This window comes from Littorina saxatilis, linkage group LG7, assembly GCF_037325665.1.
Source record: "Littorina saxatilis isolate snail1 linkage group LG7, US_GU_Lsax_2.0, whole genome shotgun sequence".
Classification (NCBI taxonomy): Eukaryota; Metazoa; Mollusca; class Gastropoda; order Littorinimorpha; family Littorinidae; genus Littorina; species Littorina saxatilis.
In genome coordinates this window covers 12,810,530-12,837,710 of record NC_090251.1, presented here as the reverse complement: position 1 = coordinate 12,837,710, position 27,181 = coordinate 12,810,530, and the positions used below count along the sequence as shown (strand labels likewise).

Sequence of the window (27,181 nt, the reverse complement as noted above, 5' to 3'; positions counted from 1 at the left end):
CTGGCGGCAGGGGCGGATCAGTTCATTTTATGACTGGTTTTTTTCAAAAGTATTTTGTGAAGATATGGGTGTGAAGGCGCGAAGCGCCGAGCCGACGGCGCGAAGCGCCTAGTTTGCTGGGGGGGTCCGGGGGCATGCCCCCCCGGAAAATGTTGAAACAAGAAGGGCAAAGCCCATACGACTCACATGCTTGACCTAAACCTAGCAATGACATCATACACTAAGAACTGCTTTACACATTTTTCCTACCAAAATACATGTGACCTTGACCCAAGGTCAAGGTCATCCAAGGTCATGCAACACAAAGCTGTTAATTCAAGACATAGGAAGTACAATGGTGCTTATTGGCTCTTTCTACCATGAGATATGGTCACTTTTAGTGGTTCACTACCTTATTTTGGTCACATTTCATAAGGGTCAAAGAGACCTTGACCTTGATCATATGTGACCAAATGTGTCTCATGATGAAAGCATAACATGTGCCCCACATAATTTTTAAGTTTGAAACAGTTATCTTCCATAGTTCAGGGTCAAGGTCACTTCAAAATATGTATACAATCCAACTTTGAAGAGCCCCTGTGACCTTGACCTTGAAGCAAGGTAAACCAAACTGGTATCAAAAGATGGGGCTTACTTTGCCCTATATATCATATATAGGTGAGGTATTCAATCTCAAAAACTTCAGAGAAAATGTGAAAAATGTGAAAAATAGCTGTTTTTTAGACAACATTTATGGCCCCTGCGACCTTGACCTTGAAGCAAGGTCAAGATGCTATGTATGTTTTTTGGGGCCTTGTCATCATACACCATCTTGCCAAATTTGGTACTAATAGACTGAATAGTGTCCAAGAAATATCCAACGTTAAAGTTTTCCGGACGGCCGGACGGACGTCCGGACGGACGGACGGACGGACGGACGGACGGACGGACGACTCGGGTGAGTACATAGACTCACTTTTGCTTCGCATGTGAGTCAAAAAAGGATGCAAAATGGTGCAATCTGGTGCATTCTGAGGATGATCATTACCAGTTTCAGGCAGCAGATTTTGTCACTGATTAATACCCCAAAAATTGAAACTCAATGTAAAATAAAGAAATGCATACCTCATTCAATATTTTTATTTTTTGGCTGGGGGGGGGGGGGGTCCGGAAACCCTAGAACCCACCCCCCCCCCCCCCCTCGTTGTGGGGGTCAGGGGGCGAAGCCCCCTGAAGCTGACGGGTAGGTCATATTCTGAGATAAGAAAATGGTCGCTCCTTGCATGAAACGGCATAAAATAAGCAATAATAAAAAAAAAATTAAATAAGTAAGGTACATGTTTAGGCTAGGGGGGGGGGGGTTGCGCAACCCCCATAACCCCCCCGGTAGTCCGGCCCTGATGTTGTTGTCTTTGTATATACATATAGCACCTGACGTCGCAATGTTATAACTCAATGTCTTAATGTAACTTTCAATTTATAAAACAGCTATTCAATTTCAAAGATGCTTTTGATTTTTTTCCACACAGTTGGGTCTTAAAATGATACAGGTTATGAAACATTTTAATGGTGGTGGAAATATTCAGACCCACATGCGTGTCGGTGCAACCATATTTTTGTTGATTTAATTTTAATTTTAATTTAAGCCTGCTTTTGAATATACAATATATGATTTCTTAGTGGAAGTCCTAGGTATTTCTGGTATGAAGATATAAAATTAGTACTCGGTAAACTTATTTTGTCTTCACGTTATTTTCAAATTTTAACGATGTTGAGTTATTTCAGCATTTGTTTCGCTTTTCTGTGATTTTACTACATTATAAAGCTAATAGGCCCCCTACATATTTTTTTGTTATAAATAAGCCCCGCCAACGGTTTGTAACATTAAACTAAATATTTTCAAACAAGTCAAAATTTCATTTTTTGACCATTGTGATTTTTGTCATTTTCGGGGCACATTATTTCACCACATTACAAAGATACAGCTTGGGAAAAAAATCGAGGTATACACTATGTGTATGTCAGTGTATCCAGAAAATGTTGCATTTCTACAACAAAAATTGCATGCGCTGCGTCGACGCAAAACTGACCAACAACGCAAAACAGCAAATAACGCCAAATAATGGAAACTTTGAACGTCAATCTCTCTGAAACTATTTGTCATACACCTTTGAGATTTTGCAACCTTCTTAGTTAGCATGCCGACTACACACGGGAAACACATTACATACTTGAAGTAATTTTGAAAAAAATTAGTGGACCTACCTACCAATAGTCTTACTATAAGACTAACATCACCAGACATTACCAATGGCATCATAGCTTAATGAGGTCAAGTCTTATATTCTTAATAGCTCAGAGGATATTTTCCATGGTGAAAATCTTGTTCCAGTAAACATTTTCATGCTGTGAATCTGAATTTTGATGAAACAAACCAAATTCGGTCATTTCTGGTAATCCTCAACACCTACAATTGTGTGAAATTTGGAGGCATTTGCTTTAAAAAAACAAGAAGAGCAAACGCTCGATCGAGTCACTTTCGCAGTTCTGAATATTATATGAGGCATCAGATGGACAGGAAGAAATTGCTATTCACAACACAATGAGTCACGTTCACATAAAATTTGAGCCCGGTCACTTTTATAGTTTCCGAGAAAAGCCCAACGTTAAGTTGTGTGTTGCCGAACAGAAAAGGCTAGTTATCTCCCTTGTTTTTTCTGATAACGTTCGTAAAAGGCTACAGATGTAAATACTTTGATGTAAAGAATAATCCTACAAAGTTTCAATCACATCCGATGAACTTTGTCAAAGATATAAAATGTCTAATTTTTCCTTTGACGCTGACCTGTGACCTTGAAAAAGGTCAAAGGTCAACGAAACCATCGTTAAAGTGTAGAGGTCATTGGAGGTCACGACTAAACAAAATATGAGCCCGATCGCTTTGATAGTTTCCGAGAAAAGTCCAACGTTAAGGTGGTGTCTACGGACGGCCGGCCGGCCGGCCGGCCGGCCGGCCGGCCAGACTAACACTGACCGATTACATAGAGTCACATTTTCTCAAGTGACTCAAAAATACACCAGAAAACCTCAACGCAAAGTTTTTACGAAGATGACCCAGCTTTGACCCCAAATTGTGACAGGGGTGAACCAAACATGGATCATCATGTCGGCAAATGATCAAAACCACAGTGTTCAACGTTTCAAAGCTCCAGCTTCAAAAATGCCTGAAATAACGTCAATGTTAGGTTAATATCTATGAATCGAAATTGACCCCCTGTGACCCCAAAACTTGACGAGGTCGCATCGGGAGATTATCCTATAATTCACTGTTACAAATTCTTGTCTGACAAAATAACAATATCACTGGGCGTTACACATGCACGCACACACACACATACACACACACACACACACACACACACACACACACTTGTGCGCGCGCACACACACACACACACACACACACACACACACACACACACACACACACACACACACACACACACACACACACACACACACACACACACACCAGGCGGAGCTGACCGTTGACGCTGTAGCCGTTGACGAAGGCTTCACCCTTGGTTATGAAGACTTCGCCCGTCAGCATCTTGAATGTGGTGGACTTGCCCGCCCCGTTCTGCCCCAGCAGCCCGAAACACTCCTTCTCATCCACTCCCACACTCAGATTGTCCACAGCCCGGTAAGACCCGAACGTCTTGCATATGTCCTGGGTTCATACAAGGTTTTAGTGAGAATATTTTTAATTTGTTTTTTTAAGTAAATCAATTTAAAGGTCCTCGTCTACATTTTCTCACAGAACTTGACATTTGACAGCTAAAATGCTGAGTCTAGTCACTAACACTTTCAAAAAACACCCCCCTCCGATCAGAGAGGACGGAGTCAGGGTAGCCGTTTGAAAATTCATTGTAGTAATTTAGCATAGTAGGATATCCTTATTTGGAACATAATGTTAACCGGAAGTGTTCAAAGTGCTCAATCACCCAGAATTCCTAGCGGCGAGCAGCCGCTTCCTTGACGAAAGTTCGCTGGTAAGTTCTTTTATCAATTATGCAATACATTCTTGTCGTATATGCCTTTTAAGTGGCTGCAAACAAGGCTTCATAATGCAACAAAACAGTTCCAAGCAATGTGTTTGCTCTGTTCACGTACTGTGTTCATCATTCGTCGACATGAAATCTTAGCTGAGTTGTCGCATTTCAGGGATCCTCTCACAAGTCAATTTTACGCTTGCAGCATTGCACATTACGGAACTATATGTTTTATGGCGGTTTACAAAGAGGCTCTGCTGAATGATTCGGTTCAGGAATTAAGGCTTCATCATAAAAATAAAGCAAAAGCACAGGCCTAACGCAAACTGAATGTCAGGAGCGGACAAGTTACGTCCCTCCCTAGTCAGTGGTTCATGATGATTCATCAGACTGACCCTAGTGGACTCTCACTGCTCTGAAAATTGGCGTCAGTCTCTGGCTTTCGCGCGCACGATGGGTTTGTGGATAACGGTGTTGTCGAGGGGGGGTCGGTAGCTCAGGTGGTAGATCACCAGACTAGTGATCTTAGTGTACACTCGCATGCTGTGGACGAGGTATAGTCGTATTAAAGATTGCCTTTCTTTTATTATCCGTACGTGAACAACATCTTGTTTATTTCATGTTCATTATTTTATTATCCCATTGCTTGGAAATTCGGGTCGCTTCCTCCCAATGAAAGCTTGCAGCAACAAGAGTGGCGCTACCGAGATGTGCGCATATTAAGGTGTAATAATCTAACTGCACCAATACAATGGCAGAATGACCAAGGTCTTTTACGTGTTACTGTGGTGACACGGGGGTGGGACATGGGTACCGTTTTTTAGTCTGCTCATACTCTTGACCCTTGTCCCTCCACCGGCCTAATGAATTGTGCATTATAGATGACGGTAGGCTAAGAACTTTAAAATGAAGCGCTGTTGAGTGGAATTTTACAACGTCATTGAGGAAAACAAGGGTTTTTATGTGACGTAATCAAACCGTCATAAAAAAAGTTATGCATAGAGGCTGCCAACGGTAAAACTCTTGGTGAATGTTGAGACAGGCTATCTAAATGTGTTGCAACAAAAAAAACTTTCTGTAACCATTTTCTTTGGGTCTAAGCATAATTCCCCACGCTATTTGTCGTGCTTATACACCCCCGACGTAACTTTCAATGAGCATTTTTTTTCACTTGCCGGTCGGATTTGGCGCCTACTTCCAACTTCGCAACATCCCAGGCTTGTTTTTGGTTTCACCAAATTTACACTTTCAGGCCTAAGCCGCCTTGATCGATCGGAAGTTCGCTTTTTACTCACTGCGTCTGTCAAGCGCAAGTTAGCAGACATCTTTGGACCGTAAATGACTCTTTGCGCATGCACCGCTGATAATTTGATTGGTCGAAATTTTTAGGCAAAGCACATGATCTCAGCAAACAGAAAACAAAACATTGGGAGTAGATCTAACACTCCCGAAAAATAAAAACTTTTTTGACATATTTTTTTTTATATAACTCTTTTCCCCAGGGTTCATTCATCATCTGACATAACTTTTTAGCGAAATTCAACCATAAGATTATTGAAAAAAAGCAAAAATGTAGACGACCACCTTTAAGTTTTAACACAACAATATCACATCGTAGACTCCTTCGCAGCGGTGTGTTGCGTGCTGCACGGGTATTTGCACCCCGCACGCTGGAGCGGTAAGTTGAGTGGGGTTTGTGTCTCGATAAAACAGCTTCTTGTATTTATAAACATTTCGTAACTTTGCACATTAAGATATGTCTTGTTAGATCTGTTAGTGTTTCTTCTACACGCCGATGTATTTTTTGGGTGCATATTTTGTATATTATAGCCGTGATTCTGTAAAATATCACGCCTGTAACTGCACAGAAGCAAATTTCGTAGCATTCGCAACAAATTACTGGTGTAAACTTTAATGTGAAGAACTGCCATCATCAGTTCCACAAAAACCTGAACCTTTCTGCAGTACTGAGGCCGAGTTTCAAGCTTCTAGGACCTTGCAGACAGCGAAAAGCATTCGGAGAATGAGAATTATCCTACAATTTCTTTGTTTGCCCCCCGAAGCTGCCGTGTTTCTCCCCCGCAGCAGCCGTGTTTGCCCACCGTTTGTGTTTGACCACCGACCCTGCACACTCATGTTTATGTCCTCTAATTGGCTTGGAGCTATTTTTCAGGAACCATGGAGAGTTACTATGGGGCAGTATCTCTACCCACTGAACCAAAAAACAGAAACCGATGATCTTTTCTTCTTCTTCTTCTTCTTCTTAGCTTGGTCTTCTTCTTCGCCGGGTCGCCCAGTCGGTAGCACGTTGGACTTGTAACCTAAAGGTCTCGGGTTCGATACCCGGGTCGGGCGACCCCATATGAATGAATGAATGAAAATTTATACTGCGCATTAAGGCGATTGTAAAGTGATGAAAGATTTAGATCTAGATCTAAAAATCAAACGTGAATTTCTCCAAAATGTGAGCACCAATCGCCTTCAAACTGTTCATTTTTATTAACAAGAAGAGCAAACGCTCGATCGAGTCACTTTCGCAGTTCTGAATATTATATGAGGCATCAGATGGACAGGAAGAAATTGCTATTCACAACACAATGAGTCACGTTCACATAAAATTTGAGCCCGGTCACTTTTATAGTTTCCGAGAAAAGCCCAACGTTAAGTTGTGTGTTGCCGAACAGAAAAGGCTAGTTATCTCCCTTGTTTTTCTGATAACGTTCGTAAAAGGCTACAGATGTAAATACTTTGATGTAAAGAATAATCCTACAAAGTTTCAATCACATCCGATGAACTTTGTCAAAGATATAAAATGTCTAATTTTTCCTTTGACGCTGACCTGTGACCTTGAAAAAGGTCAAAGGTCAACGAAACCATCGTTAAAGTGTAGAGGTCATTGGAGGTCACGACTAAACAAAATATGAGCCCGATCGCTTTGATAGTTTCCGAGAAAAGTCCAACGTTAAGGTGGTGTCTACGGACGGCCGGCCGGACGGCCGGCCGGCCGGCCGGACAGACTAACACTGACCGATTACATAGAGTCACTTTTTCTCAAGTGACTCAAAAACTGAATGACGATCTGAGAGGCATGAGCTAGAGATGGAACAAATCTCGCGTAGTACTTCCTGAACCTATTTTATTTTCATTCTGAGCATATTTGTGACCGGATCTGACAAAATGGTAGATAACCTGAATTTTGGAATATTTAGACATGCATATCATATGAAAGCTTAGAAAACAAGCTTTTATGTGATGTTTGAATGAAAAGGATACTCCCAAAAATGAAGACTCAGGAGCAGTTTGAAATACGGGTATTAATGGCGGCCATTTTGAGGAAATTGGACTTAAAGTTTGGACACATTCAACAGCGATGAGTCCCTAGCAACTATGCTTAAATTTCGTTCTAATGGAATAACATGTGTACAGAGTACACTAAACAACAGTTTTATGTTTGTTTCCATGGTGATTTTGCATCACTGTAGGATTTGTGAGATTTTTAAAGTACAGTTCATAGTGAAAATGTGATTCGAGAAACTAGGTCTCACCAAAATAGCAGTCAAAATTATCCATGCTCTTCCATAAAATACATAATGCCAATGGGTGTATAACAACTTACTAACAGCCATGTGCAACTTAAACCTTCTCTCAAATAATTAATTGTCTTAGTTTGTAAAGCATAAGCTTGATATTTTAAGCATTATTATTAAAGTTCATTTTTACGAACCGAAACAATAAGTCACAGAGTACTGATCTCACTTGGGTTTTATTTGTGGTTACTTGAGTGAACTTAAATATGAACGATACATCAATCTCATTAAAACCTGAATATTTCAAACGAATCTGAATTGTTGAAGTCGATTGTCCTCCAATGCTCCATACAATAAATATACAATTTAATTGCATGAAGATAAAACTAAGGAAAAAGTAGTGCAAGCAAAATTGTCCCACTGCAAACCGACTGAAAACCGACTGAAAGAGAGAGAGAAAGAGAGAGAGAGAGAGAGAGAGAGAGAGAGAGAGAGAGAGAGAGAGAGAGTGAGAGAGAGAGAGAGAGAGACAGAGAGAGAGTGAGAGACAGAGAGAGAGAGAGGGGGGGGGGGGCAGCTTTGAGTCTAGAAGGCAACAGCTGTAACTGTCAGATAACCGGGTCGAACAGACGAATGTACTGGCAAACTTTGAACAGATGTAAGTTTATCCCCGAGTACGCAGTACTAGGGTCCAACAGACTTTAATTGTGTGTCTGTCTGTCTGTCTGTCTGTCTGTGTGTCTCGACTTAACAGCTTATTGCTGGGAAACTACTGGGCGCAGTTCGTTCAAAAGTTGATACACTAACTTGATAATAGGTCCGATTGATCGTATTAAAACTTCATAATGTTACCTGGGACCTAAATGCGAAATAATCCACAAAAACGACTCTTGGCGGTGGGCGCGATTCGCGGTGGGATACAACTGCTGTGCGGCTAATAGAAGAGCCAGCCAGCCAGCGACACTGGGTTCGATTCCCGGCATGGGCGGTCTATTTTTTTTTTTTTTAATTCTTGTTTACTATTGTTTATTATGAACGTTTTAATGTTTTATTTTACTCTAATAATGTTTTTAATTGTATAAGAATAAAAAATAACACCCAAACACCAAGATGAAATAAATATTTCGGAGTGAAAACTCCTTCTTCAGTAATCATGTAATGGAATCAAAACAAACAAATTAAATGTTTATTAAATGTTTTTAATTGTGTAAAATAAATAACTAATTTTTTTTTTTTTTTTTAAATCCACGTGCACAAGACAAAAATTTTCATACTGGGGGAGCGAGCCAGTCTGAAGAGTACTCGGGTCCAGCGCCAGCGTTTTTTATAATCTAATAATTTTTGTATCAGCATTTTGCTTTGCTATTCCTTACTGTTATCCTTCAACTACACACAAATGATTCCTCCTCGGACAACAGGTTTGAAAGCAAAGAGTCTCAATAATCCTGATTCACAAGTCAATCCAAATAATAAACACAATGAACTTCATGATTGCACAGATCTGAAGTCAAGCCAGTTCCATTATTTAAAATGTCACTCCAGTGATCCTTAAACTTGAAAAAATGTACTGCCGGGCACGGCTGTTCCTAGCTTGCTGCCCAGCAGAGAGAATAGCTTGGTTACCAGCAGCTGCAGCCAGCACACTGTTAAGCTCGCTTGCCTGTTATGCCCAACTGCTTCCGCGCTATACTGGGAGATTGGCCTTCTCTCACTCTGTGCATAGCCCTGAGAGAGATACTAGATGCTGTGTTATCTCTGCTGTGAGGAAAGGATGGGTGCTGGAAATAGCCTGCAGCTAAAGTAGCAGAAATGAAGCAATGGGAACAGCCGTGGTACGTACCAAGTCCCGGCAGCATCACAGTGTGTAGCCAATGTAGTGTACACAAAAATGTACTACAATATAAACCATATATATACTATGAGTAAGCAGATGGAAAGTAGGTTAGTTGGGGGGGGGGGGGGGGTGGACACATCACATCCCTCTTGTCCTCGCGCACAAACTCACGAATCTGGGTGAACAGGTATGTTTGTCGCTCATGCGAGAGTCCGGGGGTGGGCAGAATCAGTGGCATGTCTGCCAAGGCTCGGAAAGCTTCCCGGCTGACCAGCAGGTTCCGCTGCTCCTCAACTTCAGCCAGAGACATCCTCACAAAGACACAGCCAGGGTGCTGGTGTGACATTCTGAAGTGGGCAAACTTCAGCATGCCAGGCAGGCGCTTGAACGCTGGCTTGAGGAAGGTCTGCCAGTCGTACGTGTTGACAAGAGTAGAGCCATCCTCCCTGCCGACTAGCTGTGGAATGTTAACGTGGATCACTGCTGTGCTCTCTCGCACGACCTCGAACAAATCATCGAGGCAGGACATCTCGGATCGCCGGAAACACTTCTTTAGCAGGCCAAAGCCCCAGTCGGGGGCAAACTTTGTATGCCCGGCTGGCATGAAAACATTCTAGGTGCCCTCCGTAAAGAGCAAGCAATTTTCAAAGAATTTATTTTTGCGTGGTGTATCTTACCTCTGAGCCATCGTGAACCCGTGTAATCCAGTTTCCTTTTTTTTCACAATTTAACCGTCAGTTTGTGATTTCAATGCGAATCTCTGTAAGCTTATCTGCAATAGCACGTTATTGTGTACCTTTGAATCTGAAATGCAACATTGAAATGGCTGCGAACTAGAGCAGTGGCGCCAGGCAGCGTCGTCTGCTACGAGAACCACGACCTTGCGTGACCCTGCTTCCGGGCTATCTTTTTTTAAATTTTCAAAACTTCGTATTGTTCTGATCTTGTCTTGATGAAAAAAAGATTTCTTTTATGATTTAAGAATGTTTGTGTAACAAGCTGTCAATTTACTATTTAGATTTCAAAAGTTAGGTTAGTTACTTAGTAGCGCAAAAAAAACACCGTCCGATTGTCTGCTAGGCAATCCGCAAAATTAATTCTTTGAAAATTGCTAGCTCTTTACGTAGAGGCCCTAGGATGTTCCCGTTTGGTGAGCATTCAAATGGAAGGGTGTTTGTACTGTGTGTAAAAGCCTGACAGTATCTGTGATGGTTTACGGGAGGCTTACTGTGCCTTTAAGATGCGATGGCACATGGTGACGTCATCAATGTTACATGCCCTGACGTTCACATACATGTTGCAACGTTTTCACAGACAGAAAAAGCTGAGTGCCAAACACCAGAGCTAACTTTTACGGTCATGTACGTATACATGTACGGTTTGGATTATCTGCTAGGGTAAGTAGATAATTTGAAAATATAAAATGCATCTGGCGGCCGTAATTGATACATGTATTTTGCTAATATCTACTTCCTCTAGCAGAGAATCAAAACTACACATACATACACGGTGACATGTATGTGACCCTCCACCACGGAATGAGTCGTATGTCACCTTTGCATGATTTTCATATTTTTACATTTTCCTAAAGAGTTTTGTATGCTCTATCCAGTGGTGAAACCCGTTTTAGAAAAGAGCGAAAACTGTTTGAGTTATATTATAAGCCTGTGACTAAGGTGAACCTCACACTGTTACCAGACACTGCCCGGACTTATTTTAAGCCTAGCGCAGAACCGCGCGAGGTGACATGCGACTCATTTCGTGGTGGTGGGTCACATATATATATGATGTAAACCAACTGTTGCGGTGATACCCTCCTCACTGCCAGGTTCGAATAAGTAACAGTATGTACCTTGATCGGGAAAAGCTAAACACTTCATCATTTATAAGCGACTGCCACGTGTTTGATCAATTCAAATACGGTAAGCATCATTCTAAACGGTACCAAAATCAAGAGTACTGGTCAAGAAACAAATAGACACGAAGCAATAACTGTGTCTACCTAACAGCTTCATTTATCTCCACCTTAAACAGGGTTTGCTTAACGCATGCATTTTGCATGCAGATGTTTACATTTGGTACTGAACGAAATATTTCAAATTAAGAGGATGCAACATACTACAAAGAGTTATTGGAAATTACTCTAAAACACCAATGCAGTACCTTAAAAGTCAAGGAATACCTCATTACGCAAGATATTAAATGTTCTGTGTTGATTTTTCGTTTACATCTGTCATAATGTTCAGTTACAGAGCATTCGATAAAAACAATGCTCAGAGCCGGAACATTTCAACATTTGCTCAGAGCTAGAACATTTTGCCGATCAAACACCTCAGAGCTGGAACATTTCGTTTTTGCCGAATAACATGCAGATTTCACCACTTTGATGCCATCCACTGATAGGATGTATTAAATATATGCTATTCTATCACCAGGAGTACATATTTCATCTATAAGGGCCTTATATTGTCCGTTTTGCGAATTGCGTCAGAGCTGGAACAAACCTAAGCTCCGCCCATTTTGCTATTCTCAGAACTGGCACATCGATTAAACGAGTTAATTAATTTTGAGAGAAATCTAGAAGCAATCTGAAAAATGTTTTGACGCCAAAACATTGCTTTTGCATTGACCCAGCTCCCCATGAGGGTGTGGGTGGTCTGTGCTAGTCTGTATCGAGCACAACCACGAAATTGCATACAAATCTCCACTTTTTGACACAAATGATCAATTATTGCGATCCATATTTATTGTAGCATCTATGTGCCTACATTTGGTAATACCCAATGCATTTGTGAACGTTGCAAACCAAAAAGTATAGTGGAACTCTGCCTTAGACACCTACAGTTGTGATCGATCTGAGCCGACTACGAAAAAGTGGCCCCTCAGAGCTGGATCACTACCGCCTCAGAGCTTTTCACGCATGGAACGTCTCCCACACCGTGGAAACAGACAGAGAGATAGATAAAGAGACATAGAGAGACACTGTGAGAGACAGAAACAGACAGAGATTGAGAGAGACAGAGAGTTTACACAGAGAGAGACAGAGAGAGACAGAGATACCTTGACCAGCACGCAGTCCTGCTTGCACAACTCCTTGACGTCGCTGCTCGCGATGCGCCGCCTTTCTTCCGCCACGTCTTCGTCTTCCTCCGCGGCGTCCCCCTCTGTGTGCTTCCCTCCCATACACGAACACCCATAGATACAGGCACAGTCACACCGCGACAGCCCCTGCCTCTCAAACTCCAGCGTCAGCAGCAGGAAAACCACACCCTGCACGAACAAGCACAGCAGGTACCTGCCCATGCCGCCCTCTAAGGCCCAGTAGTTCTCCGAGAAGTCGTCACACTTCCCGCCACAACCCTTGCTGAAGCCTTTGCAGCACCGGCCCTCCCTGACAAGGCACAATTGCTTGTAGTTGGTCAGTTCACACGAGGTAAGTTTGACGTAGTTGGTGAAAATCCTGCTCAACCCAGCGATGAGGTTGTAGGGTGGCAACAAGTAACTGCACACCTGGTCCAGGGTGTTGGCCATGCTTGTATAGGTTGAGGTTTCAGAAGCAGTGAAGACGAACACAACGACCGGCATGATAACGCCGCTGGCGAGGTTAAGAAAGAAGAGAATGGTCGTGGCGTCGAGCGCCGACTTGAAGAAGAAGTGCGCGAGGTAGGCGAAAGACAGCATGGCCGGACCGTACAGCGCGAAGAAGACGACGACGAGAGCGGGTCGCGAGCCCTCTGTGATGGGCTCAAGGCCAGTAAAGCACAGCAGGCCGATGATCACGGCGAAGGTTGGCACGCACACCGCCAGGTCCCACAGCAGGTTGCCCGTCCAGTACACCAAGGGACTCACCCCGCTCACACGCTGCAAGTGCTTGGAGCCAGCCGCGCGCTCGTTCATGATGGAGAAGAAGAAGAGGGGGGAGTGGAAGGCCATGCCGAGCCCCAAAATCATGCCCAACGTAAGGCCCACAATCCCGTAAGTAGACAATGTGAGCTGTTCCTTTGAGAACTCGACGTCTATCACGGACTTTTGGGGAAGCGGGTGGAGGACTGGGACGATGTTGACGCTGCTGTTGACTCGCTCCTTGGCTACGGCGTTAAGGACGAAGGCAAAAGCGATGGCCCTGGCGTGGATCAGGTAGGGGTTGTAGAGCGCTGTGGCCATTACGTCGGACACTTTTTTCCCCGGCATGAAGGCAGCTCCCACGATGACCTTCCTGGAAAAGTCTAGCGGCGAGAAGCCCACGGTCAGTTTGCACAGGTCCTTGAAGCTGCCCACCTCCTTAGCTTTGTGCTGACCGTCGCCAAACTGACCGGCGTACAGCTTGCTCAGGCTGTTGAGAGAGGCTTTGACCCCTGGCGGGGTGACTCGTCTGGGCAGGTCGAAGACGCCGTAAGGCACGGTGGTTTCACAGAACGGGTCAAGGTTGAGCTTCAGCGGCGGGCTTACACCTTAACAAATGAGACATGTGAGATAAGACTTAATGTCTATAATGTGCAGAACACTAGCTGGGAAAGAAGTTGGCTTGAGTACATTCAATACCTTCAAACAAAACAAAATACAATTGCTCACCGAATTCTTGACACACACACACACACACACACACACACACACACACACATACACACACACACACACACACGCGCGCGCGCACGCAAACACACACGCCAAAACACACACACACACACACACACACACACACACACACACACAAACACACACACGCACGTACTACGTACGCAAGCACGCATACCACATTAAACCGCGTGTACCTTGTGGAGGACTCCCTTTTGCATCCGCCACGTTTAATGTTTGCTTGGCCACGAGATTGGCCAGCACGGCGAAGACGACAGGCAGCATGATCTGGATGAAGCTGGTGGCAGGACTGCGCCACCAGCAGATCACTTTCTTCACCAGCATTCCCCGCAGCTGGGACAGGCTGAGGTGGAGGCCCGACAGGCGACTGTAGCCCCGGGACAGAGCCAACACGTCCACCACCGCTTTGGCGTTTTGGTTGGCGTCATTGGCCTTCAGATTGACGCCCCTGGCCTTCAGCTTTAGGTCATTGGTCGTCATGGTGACGTCAGTGGCATGTTGATTAACACCCCTGGCCTTCAGTTTGACGTTAAAGGCCTTCTGCTTAACGTCACTGGCCCCCTGGTTGACGTCGCCGGAGTTCTGGTTGACGTCGCTCCTCTCGTCGTTGTTTACGTTGTTGAACTGCTCCCCAGGTGTGGGATCGATGGAGCTCCCGTTTTCAGGAGCCGAGGTGACCGTGGTGGTTTCTTCCTCCACTTCCTTCTCCTCCCCCTGGTCCCCCTCCTCCGGCACGGCAATGTGGGTGCTGCTGGAAGGCGCGGCAATCTCTGCGCTCTCTCCGACCTTGAGGAACACCTCTTCCATGGTCGTGGCGGAGGCGCCAAAATATGTGATGCCCAGCTCACCCTTGTTCTGCTCGAGGAAGGCGAAGAGGTCGGGGAACTGGGCGGACTGGTCTTCGGGCAGCAGGAAAGTCACCTGGTCCAAACAAGATTGTATTCCATTTCAATATATGGTACAATCAAACCTGTCTCCAACAACCAACCAAAGGACCGACCAAAATTGCTCGTTATCGACAGGTGGTCGCAATGGAGAGGTGAATCAGTTATACCGGAAAGAACCTTTGTGACCCTCCACCACGGAATGAGTCGCTTGTCACCAATAATTACGTCCAGTGGTTGTCACGTATCAATTTTGCGATTTCGTTACATTTCTATAGTCAGTTGTCCACCTACTTATATCACCTGATAAGCTGAAAATGCCTTAAAAGTTGAATAACACGCATTTGAAGCTCCCTACCCATGCGTTTATGTGTGAGATTAGCGCCCCGAAAAAAGCCACTTTCACCCAACATTCGCCCTGTATACTTCCAACGGACCCGTCGCTACACACATGAATGGAGAGGTCTTTGTTCCGACGTTCAAACTGTCTAGTTTCTATTGGTAAACATACTTGACCTGTGAGCGGGTTGCTATGGAGAAAGGCCTGGGTAGGTTAAACATTGTTTGGGGCTATTTTTACCAGAACCGAGGTTTTGAGGGTTACCTCATTCACAGGCTTATAACTCAAACAGTTTTTGCTCTTTAGTAAAATGGTTTCAACCCTAGGTAGAGCATAAACAATCCTTTAGAAAATAGAGAAATACAAAAATCACACATTGGTGACTAGTGAAGCGACTCATTCCGTGGTGGAGGGTCACATTTTTGGAAATGTCGTCGGGGTGGTCGTAATGGGCAGATCGTCGTTATCAAGAGGTGGTTTGTTTGTTTGTTTGTTTATTTGTTGCTTAACGTCCAGCCGACTACGCAGAGCCATATCAGGACGAGGAAGGGGGGGATGAAGGGGGCCACTTGTCAAGCGATTCCTGTTTACAAATGCACTAACCCATTACTTGTGTCCCAGCAGGCTTTAGTAAAACTAAATTAATACCTACTGGAAGATTACCAGTTTCCAGTATGTTAAAATAGGCTTAACCTATCTACTGCTGGACTTACATCAGAACACTAACAGATTAAACTATACATGAATCGCGAGACAAGCGGCAAGAGAAGAGATTTTTGGAAAAAATACAGGTGAATGAGCAAGAAGGCAGAAAAAAGAAAAGAATTCATGAAGAAAAAGAGAGCATGACAGGAAAGAGGAACCAAAAATCTACCTAACAGCAAACTAGAAAGCTCCTGCGGTTCCAAAAACAGGAGGGGCTTTTAATTTCATAACCGCAGTGCCCCACTGCGGGATCAAGAGGTGGTCGTTATCAAGAGGTGGTCGTTATCAAGAGGTATTCGTTATCAAGATGTAGTCGTTATCAAGAGGTAGTCGTTATCACGAGGTGGTCGTTATCAAGATGTGGTCGTTATCAAGAGGTATTCGTTATCAAGAGCTGGTCGTTATCAAGAGCTGGTCGTTATCAAGAGCTGGTCACCAGAGCAGGGTTGGACCAATGATAATGATAACATGGAAAACAACAGGGAAACGAACTCAAGCGAACATTTATAGATGTTGTTTCTGCCAGGCAAGTGGTTCCGTGTGTTGCAGTGTCACACTTCAACATCATCGGACTGAAGGAATGGCTTCAAGCAATTGGCACAGTACAGTTACGATGATGTTATGGTTGGCCTACAGTCACCACAACAATGAAGGATCGCCTCATCCAAATGAAGTTCATGCAGCGAAAAAAGGTTACTGAAAAGGCAGCAGGCATCGACCAAGAGCTGCCGCCACGCACTGCTTTCAGTAATCAAAGTGTTACAAACTGCTTACACACTTTAAACTTCAGAGAAAGACGCCCAGTTCGCAAAACAACATTGAGTGCCAACCATCCAGCTGCCCACCGAGCCTGGTGCACTCAACATGTGAGGTGGTTACGTCATCATAAGGCTTAGTTCTTGTTAAAGCCCGTCCTTAATTGAGCCCGTAGTCGACTACACGAAGCTTCGCCAAGTCTTTATACCGAAAACCCGCAGCTACGGCGTGGTACTTTGACCATAGTCTCTGCTTTGACCCCAACATCGCTTCTCAAGTTTTGACATGCGAAGCTTCGCCGTAGCTGAGGGTCACCATGCGGGGGGGGGGGGGGGGGGGGGGTGTGCACGTTGAGGCCAAAAGTGCCATGCACGGTGATCCACGGTGCACGTTACGAAAAAGCTCCATGCACGGTGCACGCTACGAGAATTTCCCCATTCCCATGCACGTTCCCGGTGCATCGCTTTCTGGCTAATAAGATTTGAGACGCCAAGACATGAAAAGATACAACATCTCTCATACCACTTCTCCTTTGTATTCCAGATGTTGTAATCATTGCTTGTTTGCTTGAATTTAAGTATTCAAAGTAAAGAGTCCTGTCAGACTTATTTTACTAGGCATATATATATGTCTTTGGGATTATTCCACTGAACCACTATGGTAAATGAATATCTGAAGTATTTTGTTACTGTTGAAAATGTGTAATTTTGATTCCCAGTTGCAAGGAAAGACAAAAACAATGACCTCACAAATGCAAAATTTTCTCTGCTTCTGGGAGGCTTTGCCCCTCAGACCCCCCAGCGGGGCGTAGCCCCTGCACCCCACCGGGGCATCGGCGGCCCCTGCACCGCTACCTTCAGTTGGAACCCCACCCCCCCCACCCCCTCAAACGAACTTGGTCCGGTCCTGTCCGTAGCTTTTGGGTACGCGTCGCAGTGTTAGCAGTGTACGACCCCCCACAGTCCAATGGTACGCGTCGCAGTGTTAGCAGTGTACGACCTCCCACAGTCCAATGGTACGCGTCACAGTGTTAGCAGTGTACGACCTCCCACAGTCCAATGGTACGCGTCACAGTGTTAGCAGTGTACGACCCCCCACAGTCCAATGGTACGCGTCACAGTGTTAGCAGTGTACGACCCCCCACAGTCCAATTGTACGCGTCGCAGTGTTAGCAGTGTACGACCTCCCACAGTCCAATGGTACGCGTCGCAGTGTTAGCAGTGTACGACCTCCCACAGTCCAATGGTACGCGTCGCAGTGTTAGCAGTGTACGACCTCCCACAGTCCAATGGTACGCGTCACAGTGTTAGCAGTGTACGACCTCCCACAGTCCAATGGTACGCGTCGCAGTGTTAGCAGTGTACGACCTCCCACAGTCCAATGGTACGCGTCACAGTGTTAGCAGTGTACGACCTCCCACAGTCCAATGGTACGCGTCGCAGTGTTAGCAGTGTACGACCTCCCACAGTCCAATGGTACGCGTCGCAGTGTTAGCAGTGTACGACCTCCCACAGTCCAATGGTACGCGTCACAGTGTTAGCAGTGTACGACCTCCCACAGTCCAATGGTACGCGTCGCAGTGTTAGCAGTGTACGACCCCCCACAGTCCAATGGTACGCGTCGCAGTGTTAGCAGTGTACGACCTCCCACAGTCCAATGGTACGCGTCACAGTGTTAGCAGTGTACGACCTCCCACAGTCCAATGGTACGCGTCGCAGTGTTAGCAGTGTACGACCCCCCACAGTCCAATGGTACGCGTCGCAGTTCTAGCAGTGTACGACCTCCCACAGTCCAATGGTACGCGTCGCAGTGTTAGCAGTGTACGACCTCCCACAGTCCAATGGTACGCGTCGCAGTGTTAGCAGTGTACGACCTCCCACAGTCCAATGGTACGCGTCGCAGTGTTAGCAGTGTACGACCTCCCACAGTCCAATGGTACGCGTCGCAGTGTTAGCAGTGTACGACCTCCCACAGTCCAATGGTACGGATGCCGCGAATTGTTGTTACAGCCACTGACTGTTTTATGTACGGAAGCCGGTAGTCTTTTTGTTGTTAAATAATTATATTGCCAAAAATTATGACATTTTCCGATAATTGGACGAGTTTCAATACACATTGGCTAAGCACCTGTGTGCTCAATGCCAATGGAAATGTCGCTTGCTTTTATCAAAACTAAATTTCAATGGTTATTCGTGCAAACCATCACACAAACATGCGTGCCTCTCTGTGCCTCTGTGAGTATACGTGTTGCTGCTTTCATAGTTCAGGATGTATTACAAGTTAGCTGTGTTAGGGTGCAAGCGTGTAGAAATTTGAACACCCCCCCCCCCCCCATACACACCCCCCCCCCCTCCCCTACCTGTCAAATTCCCTCAGCGTCTATCAACCATTCCGTTCCCTCAGATCATCACCAGAAACAAAATCCTCCGCATCCCAAAGATCAGGACGAAAACATTAGCGAAACACTGTAGATATCAGATACCGACTGTATGGATTGCCCTTCAAAATCATATTCGCAAAGAGAGAAAGAGAGAGAGAGAGAGAGAGAGAGAGAGAGAGAGAGAGAGAGAGGGAGAGAGGGGGGAGGGAGGGAGGGAGGGAGGAAGGGAGAGAGAGAGAGAGAGGGAGGGAGGGAGAGAGAGAGAGAGAGAGAGAGAGAGAGAGAGCATGTATTCTTATTGTAATTGGTCAGAAATGTAGTTATTGACTGAACTTATTCTTATCGCTATGAGGGGTTAGTTTGCTTGTGTGTGTGTGTGTGTGTGTGTGTGTGTGTGTGTGTGTGTGTGTGTGTTTGTGTGTGTGTATGTGTGTGTGTGTGCGATGTGCGATTCAGAGAAATCTACTGGACAAATCTTTATGAAACTTTGCACACAAATGTTCCGACCCCCAACCCTTCCCCCTGATTCAAATTCATGGATCACAAGTCCAGTGCTCTACCAACTGACATACAGGGTTCCCAAATCATTTGTTTAATCATTTTTGTCAATCAAGATATGGGGGTGGGGTTGGTGCGGGAATAATTGTGAAGTAGACAATAAGGCAACAACTTATTTTGTTTACAGGTAATGTATCTGTATACAGTGAACTCAGCTGTGTTCAAATTTAGTTATGATCTGTCGAGCGAATTTTTTTTAATAACGTTTTTACTGCTAAATGAGTGATAGTTTTATGTGTACGCCCTCGAGAAACCTTGATCATTTTCTGAAAATGAACGTTGATAAGTGCCGTATTATGATAAAATGATACTCTTCATTCATTTATCTTCACAAAGTAATGTTTCATTTATCATTTGTAGAGCTAAATCTGTCAGTTAGGATCACGTTAAAGGGCAGCTGTCGGGTTGCCTGGTCTCAAAAATGCGCGGAGTCGCGTGCAAAAACGCGTTTAAGAGTTTTCCGAGTTGATTCAACTAAAGACTGTTGATTTGGTCCAGAAGAAGACACTTTCATCATTAGTTTGAAACCATTAAAATGCGTGAAACTTTCTGCTAGTTCTCACAATCCGCAAAAAAATGAAGCAGTTGGCAGGCCGAAACGACTCAAAATCCGCGACCGACATCTCTGTCAGCACAAGAAAGACGCCGCAGCGTTAGCCTTGCTGTGACGTCACTCGAGGAAGCCGATAAGGCCGCTGTGAAGTTTACAGTACAATGAAGACTACAGCTGGACATCTGTAATGCTGTACGCGTGATTGATTCTTGCACAAAGTAAAATATTAGGATGGTGGTATCTTCTCAAGACCCACGTTCCCATTTTCTCTTCTTTGATCTGACCGCTGAGGCTCTGTAATACCTGAAAATCGACCCTAGGGAAAATATGCACGATATTCAGGACGAGGTGTGTAAGCTTTTTATCCCATTACTCCGACGTTTTTATTATAAACAATCAACTTTTTGACACAAACTCTGCGAGTGCCTGTTTTGTGGTCATCAAACCTTTTGCGACCACAAATTGTGTCATGATATTCATGTGCGAAAAGTTAACGAGTCCCCTTTTGTCTTTTTGGTAAGCGCGCCATAAAACGTCTGCTTTTGTATTCAGTCATCTATAGGCCTACTGCTTAAGAAAACGAATAACAGTTATTTCTAGCGTGTTGAAATGAAAGTTGATACTGTGCATGTATCGACCGGTTTCAGTCGGTGACCCTCAAGTGACAAGTCGGTAGTCAGAGGCATTCGCCAAAACAAACACTGTACATAAGGATTCCCATTGTAGTTTCTTTGGCCAAAAAGACTGCGTGTTTGATTTTACAAGCGATGATAATGATTGCAAAATTTGTGCTTATTCGAGCTGTTGTGCTTCAGGGTTCAGATTTGGATTACTTACTTCTTCAATCGTCATAAATTTTAGGTGAGCCTTACTTTGATGTTTGTCGTTCAGTCTTAGGCCCGCAGTTATTGCTGCTGCAGTAGGCCTATAGTTTTGTTCTGCTGGGTTTTTTCAATGTTGGTCAAAACTTGTAAATCTGTTAGCATGCATGACCTGAACCTAGACACCGTTGTTAACTTTAAATTGGAAAATTACACGCGCAAGATCCGACCTTCTTCGCCACCTTTTATTTTAACCGTATCTCTAACTTTGTCACTGTTGTTGTTAAGTCGAAGATTCTAACTAGCAGACGATAGATCTACACCAGACGACAGGGACAGGACAGCCTTGTTCTGTTGAACCAGATTTATTTCTAAAAGCGATAGTGTTAGGAAACGCTACCGTTGCTGAGCTTTGGTTCAGTTTTGTGTGTTGCATGTAGTTGACTTATTTGTATTTTGTGGGAAAGTACCGATATTATATTTTGTAAACACAATATTTATGCTTGGACGAGAATGCAGGTGAACTTTCTAGTCCTGTCAAAACAAGTTGTTTACCATGCTGTTTTAGTCGTGAGTTCGTGGCGTTCGTTCGGATTAAGTGTGTCGGCGCTTTTGATGTACGTCATAGAGAATGTGCTAGTTTAGTCCATGCACGGCTCGTATAATGTAGTTGTATCGTGTTTGGTCTGGAATATTCTCGAGATTGAGTATTTACTATATATGCCAGCGCGATTTGAATGTTAAAAAAGCTTCTATTTGAGTTCTGCTAGTTGTGCAGTTGTATGTATTGAATGCTGAATAAATCCTCGAACTCATTTTGACGAGTTGTTTTCTGCTGCTGCGAAGACGGGCGACGTAGAATAAAAGAACACAACTATACGGCGTTTGAGAACTTGTGGCAATCTCAAGTGTCGTGTAATTTCGTCGCTCAGGATTTTGAATCAGGATTTTGTTGTCGGGGTTGATCTAAGCAGTTGCCTATTGATGAAGAGTACTAGAGTTGTGCGCCTTGAATCACTGTGTGTCTCTGTCGCTCTCTCTCTCCGGCAAACATTTTCATGATGTGACCTTTAAGTTTGACCCAAACCAACCCTATTTCTATCATGAAGATCATCAATACCTACAAGTGTGTGAAATTTGAAGGCTCTAGCTTCAAAAGCATGAGATAAATCCTCAATGTTAGGTTTTTAGGCACCGAACATGACCCCGATTTTAACGTTAAGTTTTTGTCTAAGGACGGCTGTCTGACTTAACACTGCTCATTCATAAGACTATTCTGATTACTCAGGGGAGTCCAACAAAAAAGGCTCACTTCAGCCCCGGCGTCTTTCTCCAGCCTGGCACTAGGGACCTTGTTGCGGATCCCCGTGGCCAGCGCGGGGACATTGCAGCCCTTTGCCTTGACCAGCACCAGGTGGTAGCCCGCCCCGTACCGCTTCTTGAGGAAGAGCGAGGTGCCGCAACACTTGACCACTCCCTCCGCCATGATGGCGATCCGGTCCCCCAGCACGTCGGCCTCGTCCATGTAGTGAGTGGTCAACAGCATGGTCCGGCCTGTCCGCTGGCGCTGCAGAATGTGCCACATGCTTCTTCTGGCCTGAGGGTCCATGCCGGACGACGGCTCGTCCAGAATCACCACCTAGTTATATATTTTTTAAACACAGACAAACGAAACTAACCTAAATAGAGGACATTTGAAAGACATTGGTGATTATAAACTCTTTTTTTCATTCTCGTCCAGAATTATCTCCTAATAAGACCCAACAAAATAATGTCCGTTTCCGGAGACAAGGCCCAACAAAATCTTCTTTTTACATTTAGTCAAGTTTTGACTAAATATTTTAACATAGAGGGGGAATCGAGACGAGGGTCGTGGTGTGTGTGTGTGTGTGTGTGTGTGTGTGTGTGTGTGTGTGTGTGTGTGTGTGTGTGTGTGTGTGTGTGTGTGTGTGTGTGTGTGTGTGTGTCTGCGTGTGTGTGTGTAGAGCGATTCAGAGTAAACTACTCGACCGATCTTTATGAAATTTTACATGAGAGTTCCTGGGTATGATATCCCCAGACTTGTTTTCATTTTTTCGATAAATGTCTTTTATGACGTCATATCCGGCTTTTTGTAAAAGCTGAGGCGGCACTGTCACATCCTCAATTTTCAATCAAATTGATTGACATTTTGGCCAAGCAATCTTCGACGAAGGCCGGACTTCGGTATTGCATTTCAGCATGGAGGCTTACAAATTAAATTAATGACTTTGGTCATTAAAAATCTGAAAATTGTAATTACAATTCTTTTTATATAAAACGATCCAAAATCACTTTTATTTAAATCTTCATCATGTTCTGATTCCAAACACATATAAATATGTTATATTCGGATTAAAAACAAGCTCTGAAAATTAAACAATTAAAAATTATGATTAAAATTTAATTTCCGAAATCGTTTTAAAAACTATTTTATCTTATTCCTTGTCGGTTTTTGATTTCAAAAACATATAGATATGATATGTTTGGATTAAAAAAACGCTCAGAAAGATAAAACGAAGAGAGGTACAGTAAAGCGTGCTATGAATCACAGCGCAACCGCTACCGCGCCAAACAGGCTCGTCACTTTCACTGCCTTTTGCACTAGCGGCAGACTACGTTCAGTTTCATTCTGTGAGTTCCACAGCTTGAATGTAGTAATTTCGCCTTACGCGACTTGTTTACATTTAGTCAAGTTTTGACTAAATGTTTTAACATAGAGGGGGAATCGAGACGAGGGTCGTGGTGTGTGTGTGTGTGTGTGTGTGTGTGTGTGTGTGTGTGTGTGTGTCTGTGTGTCTGTGTGTCTGTCTGTGCGTGTGTGTGTGTAGAGCGATTCAGACTAAACTACTGGATCTTTATGAAATTTGACATGAGATTTCCTGGGAATGATATCCCCGGACGTTTGTTTCATTTTTTCAATAAATACCTTTGATGACGTCATATCCGGCTTTTTGTAAAAGTTGATGCACTGTCACACCCTCAATTTTCACTCAAATTGATAGAAATTTTGGCAACGCAATCTTCGACAAAGGACGGACTTTGGTATTGCATTTCAGCTTGAATGAATGATTTTGGTCATTAAAAATCGGAAACTTGTAATTAAAATTATTTTTTTATCAAACGATCCAAAAACAATTTCATCTTATTCTTCGTCATTTTCTGATTCCAAAAACATATACATATGTTATATTTGGATTACAAACAAGCTCTGAAAATAAAAATATAAAAATTATGATTAAAATTAATTTTCCGAAATCGATTTAAAAATAATTTCATCTTATTACTTGTCGGTCCCTGATTCCAAAAACATAGATAGATATGATATGTTGGATTAAAAACAAACTCAGTAAGCTAACAAGAATAGACATACAGAAAAGCGTGTTATCCTGCTCAGCGCGACCACTACCGCACTATTATGCATGGCTTGTCGATTTCACTGCCTTTGCCACGAGCGGTGGACTGACGAAACTACGAGTATGTGGTCTTGGTGAAAAAAGCAGTGAGTTCAGTTTCATTCTGAGTTCGACAGCTTGACTAAATGTTGTTATTTCGCCTTACGCGACTTGTTTTATATTTCAGTTTATTAAGGAAATTCTCCAAATTCTTGGCATATGTGGCTTTGTGCTGGCCGGGAATGGCGCGAACTGTGGCCCATGTATGTCCGAGAAGAGTAACTCCATAATTATAACCTCCAAATAAAAACTTCCTCCTTTTTAAGACCGGATTTTCCCACATTGTTGGAGGTCTTAAAAGGGGGTTCCACTGTATAATAAAACCAAAGAAAGATGGGGAAAGAAACAAGAGGATGCCCACCTTGGACCCGTACACAAGGGCGATGGCCACGGACAGCTTCCTCTTCTGACCCCCGGACAGCGTGGCGGCCAGGTCCGAGCCCTTGACGGCCAGCCCCATCTGAAACAGTGCTTCTTCTTCTCTTACACTGCGATCAGGAGTGAGGACCTATGTACGTAGGGTGTTCTGGAAGTCCTTAGACTCCAAGCTCCTGGCAATGCCTCGTGATATTTACAACGACGTATGCAAACTGCAATCTTTCATCGGCGATGACACACATTTTCATGTATCTCAAAGGTTCCTCAGCAAAGAAACCAGCTCTTTAAAGAACACTACCCGTCCATGTTTACTTGCCTGTCATGGAGTTCAACAATATGGAGTTATCAACAATGATGAATAAACATATCTGAAAGGATTCTTATGTTTCTCACACCTACTGCATTTAGTGGGAATTTTGGGGGAAGAACGCTCCTTCCAAAACGAGTACCTACAACAGGTACACGGAATTTAAATCGGGTAGACACGTCTTCAAAGATGACACCCACCCAGACCGACAGTTAAATGCTGTTACTGCAACAACCGTTGCTGCAGTTGAAAAGTTGAAGAGAGATGATGCACGAACAACACACACGGAGGTAAAGGACACATAGATAACTGAATCGGTACCCATCGATGTAAGCTGACGCAAGTCTTTACGGCTACATAAGCGTTGCAGACAGTGCGTGCCCGTGCTCTTCCTGGTGTACAAACAGGGGTATGTCTCCAAATGTGCATACACATATTCTCCAATTGTCACTACAGAGAGTGTAAGGATTTTGTGAAGGTTGTCACAGGCGATGGGGACTTGGGTGTATCAATCTGACCCCAGGCATTACATCGATCAGCCGTTTTGATGTTCCTAAACGGCTCCACCCCTTTCAACTATTGGTGATCTCGGAACACTGACAAGAAGAAGGTGGTCCCATTTTTTTTCTGAAAATAAGGACAAATCGACACAATTCTAAAAGGGGATCAGCGTACGGTTACCTTGGAGCGGTACTTGCATTATAGCCTGCCCGTGGTGTTTTTGAAGCTAGAGCCTTCAAATTTCACACACTTGTAGGTATTGATGATCTTCAGACATGATAAAAATGGGGTTGGTTTGGAAAAAAAGAGGATGACATTGACAAAATAAACATAATGCAGTTATTCTAGGGTGTTCAAAGTACTTAAATATGCTGAAAACCCAAATCACATCACGGGACCATTTTGATTCAAAATTCCGTGCCACCTCTGCCCTTAAGCAAAATGGTAAGGCTTCATCCACCAAAATTTGTTTTTCTTTAAATTCATTATTACTGTTAGCAAGAACACTTCAAGAGCTTCAATTTGATAAACAACATATTATAATTACCTGAAGAAATGAACATAAATGTTAAGATTTTCGGGCCATACCCTAATTTCATTATTTTTAGCATGAAATACCGTAAACTGGTAAGAATTAAGGGGTTACTTGTGTGTTCAAATCGCTCGACAAAAACATTACACATTTTGTGCACAGGTTCCTCTAAGCAATATGGAGACATCTGTGCAAAGAAAAAAGGTGGTTGTCTTATTAACCTTTTTCTTTGAATTTTTTTACTGGGGGTTGTCAAGTACGATTTTGCGATAAACACTGCGATTCTTAACATGATCCCAACTGACATATTTAGCTCTACAAATGATAAATGAAACATTAGTTTGTGTAGATAAATGAATGGAGAGTATAACTTTATCATAAAACGGTACTTATCGACGTGTATTTTCAGAAAATGATCGAGGTTTCTCGAGGGCGTACACATAAAATTATCACTCCTTTAGTAGTAAAAACGTATTTAAAAAAATTCGCTCGACAGAGCATAACTAAACTTGAACACAGCGAAGTTCACTGTATACAGATCTATACAATACATGTAAACAAAATAAGTTGTTGCCTTATTGTCTGCTTCATAATTATTCCCGTACCAACCCCACCCCCATATCTTGACTGACAAAATTTATAAAAAAGATATAATTTGGGAGCGCTGTAGGTGAGTTGGTAGAGCGCTGGACTTGTGATACATGAGTTTGAATCAGGATGAAGGGTTGGGGGTCGGTATATTTGTGTGCAAAGTTTCATGAAGATCTGTCCAGTAAATTTCTCTGAATCGCACCACACACACACACACACACACACACACACGCACACACTTTTCTTTCTTTCTTTCTTTCTTTATTTATTTGGTGTTTAACGTCGTTTTCAACCACGAAGGTTATATCGCGACGAGGGAAAGGGGGGAGATGGGATAGGGGAAAGGGGGGAGATGGGATAGAGCCACTTGTTAAGTGTTTCTTGTTCACAAAAGCACTAATCAAAAAATTGCTC

The 27,181-nt window shown here is 43.6% G+C and overlaps 1 protein-coding gene across 1 annotated transcript in view; it reads right to left on the bottom strand.

Annotated features, from left to right (window-relative positions):
- Nucleotides 1–27,181, bottom strand: part of LOC138970120 (phospholipid-transporting ATPase ABCA3-like) — a 65,126-nt gene that overhangs the window by 24,455 nt on the left and 13,490 nt on the right. Inside the window, exons 4-8 of the mRNA XM_070342603.1 lie at nt 24,820–24,918; nt 22,298–22,624; nt 14,165–14,909; nt 12,453–13,843; nt 3,512–3,709 (exon numbers count right to left, since the gene is read on the bottom strand). Coding sequence (XP_070198704.1) covers nt 3,512–3,709; nt 12,453–13,843; nt 14,165–14,909; nt 22,298–22,624; nt 24,820–24,918 — 2,760 coding nt within the window. The remainder of the gene's footprint in view (nt 1–3,511; nt 3,710–12,452; nt 13,844–14,164; nt 14,910–22,297; nt 22,625–24,819; nt 24,919–27,181) is intronic.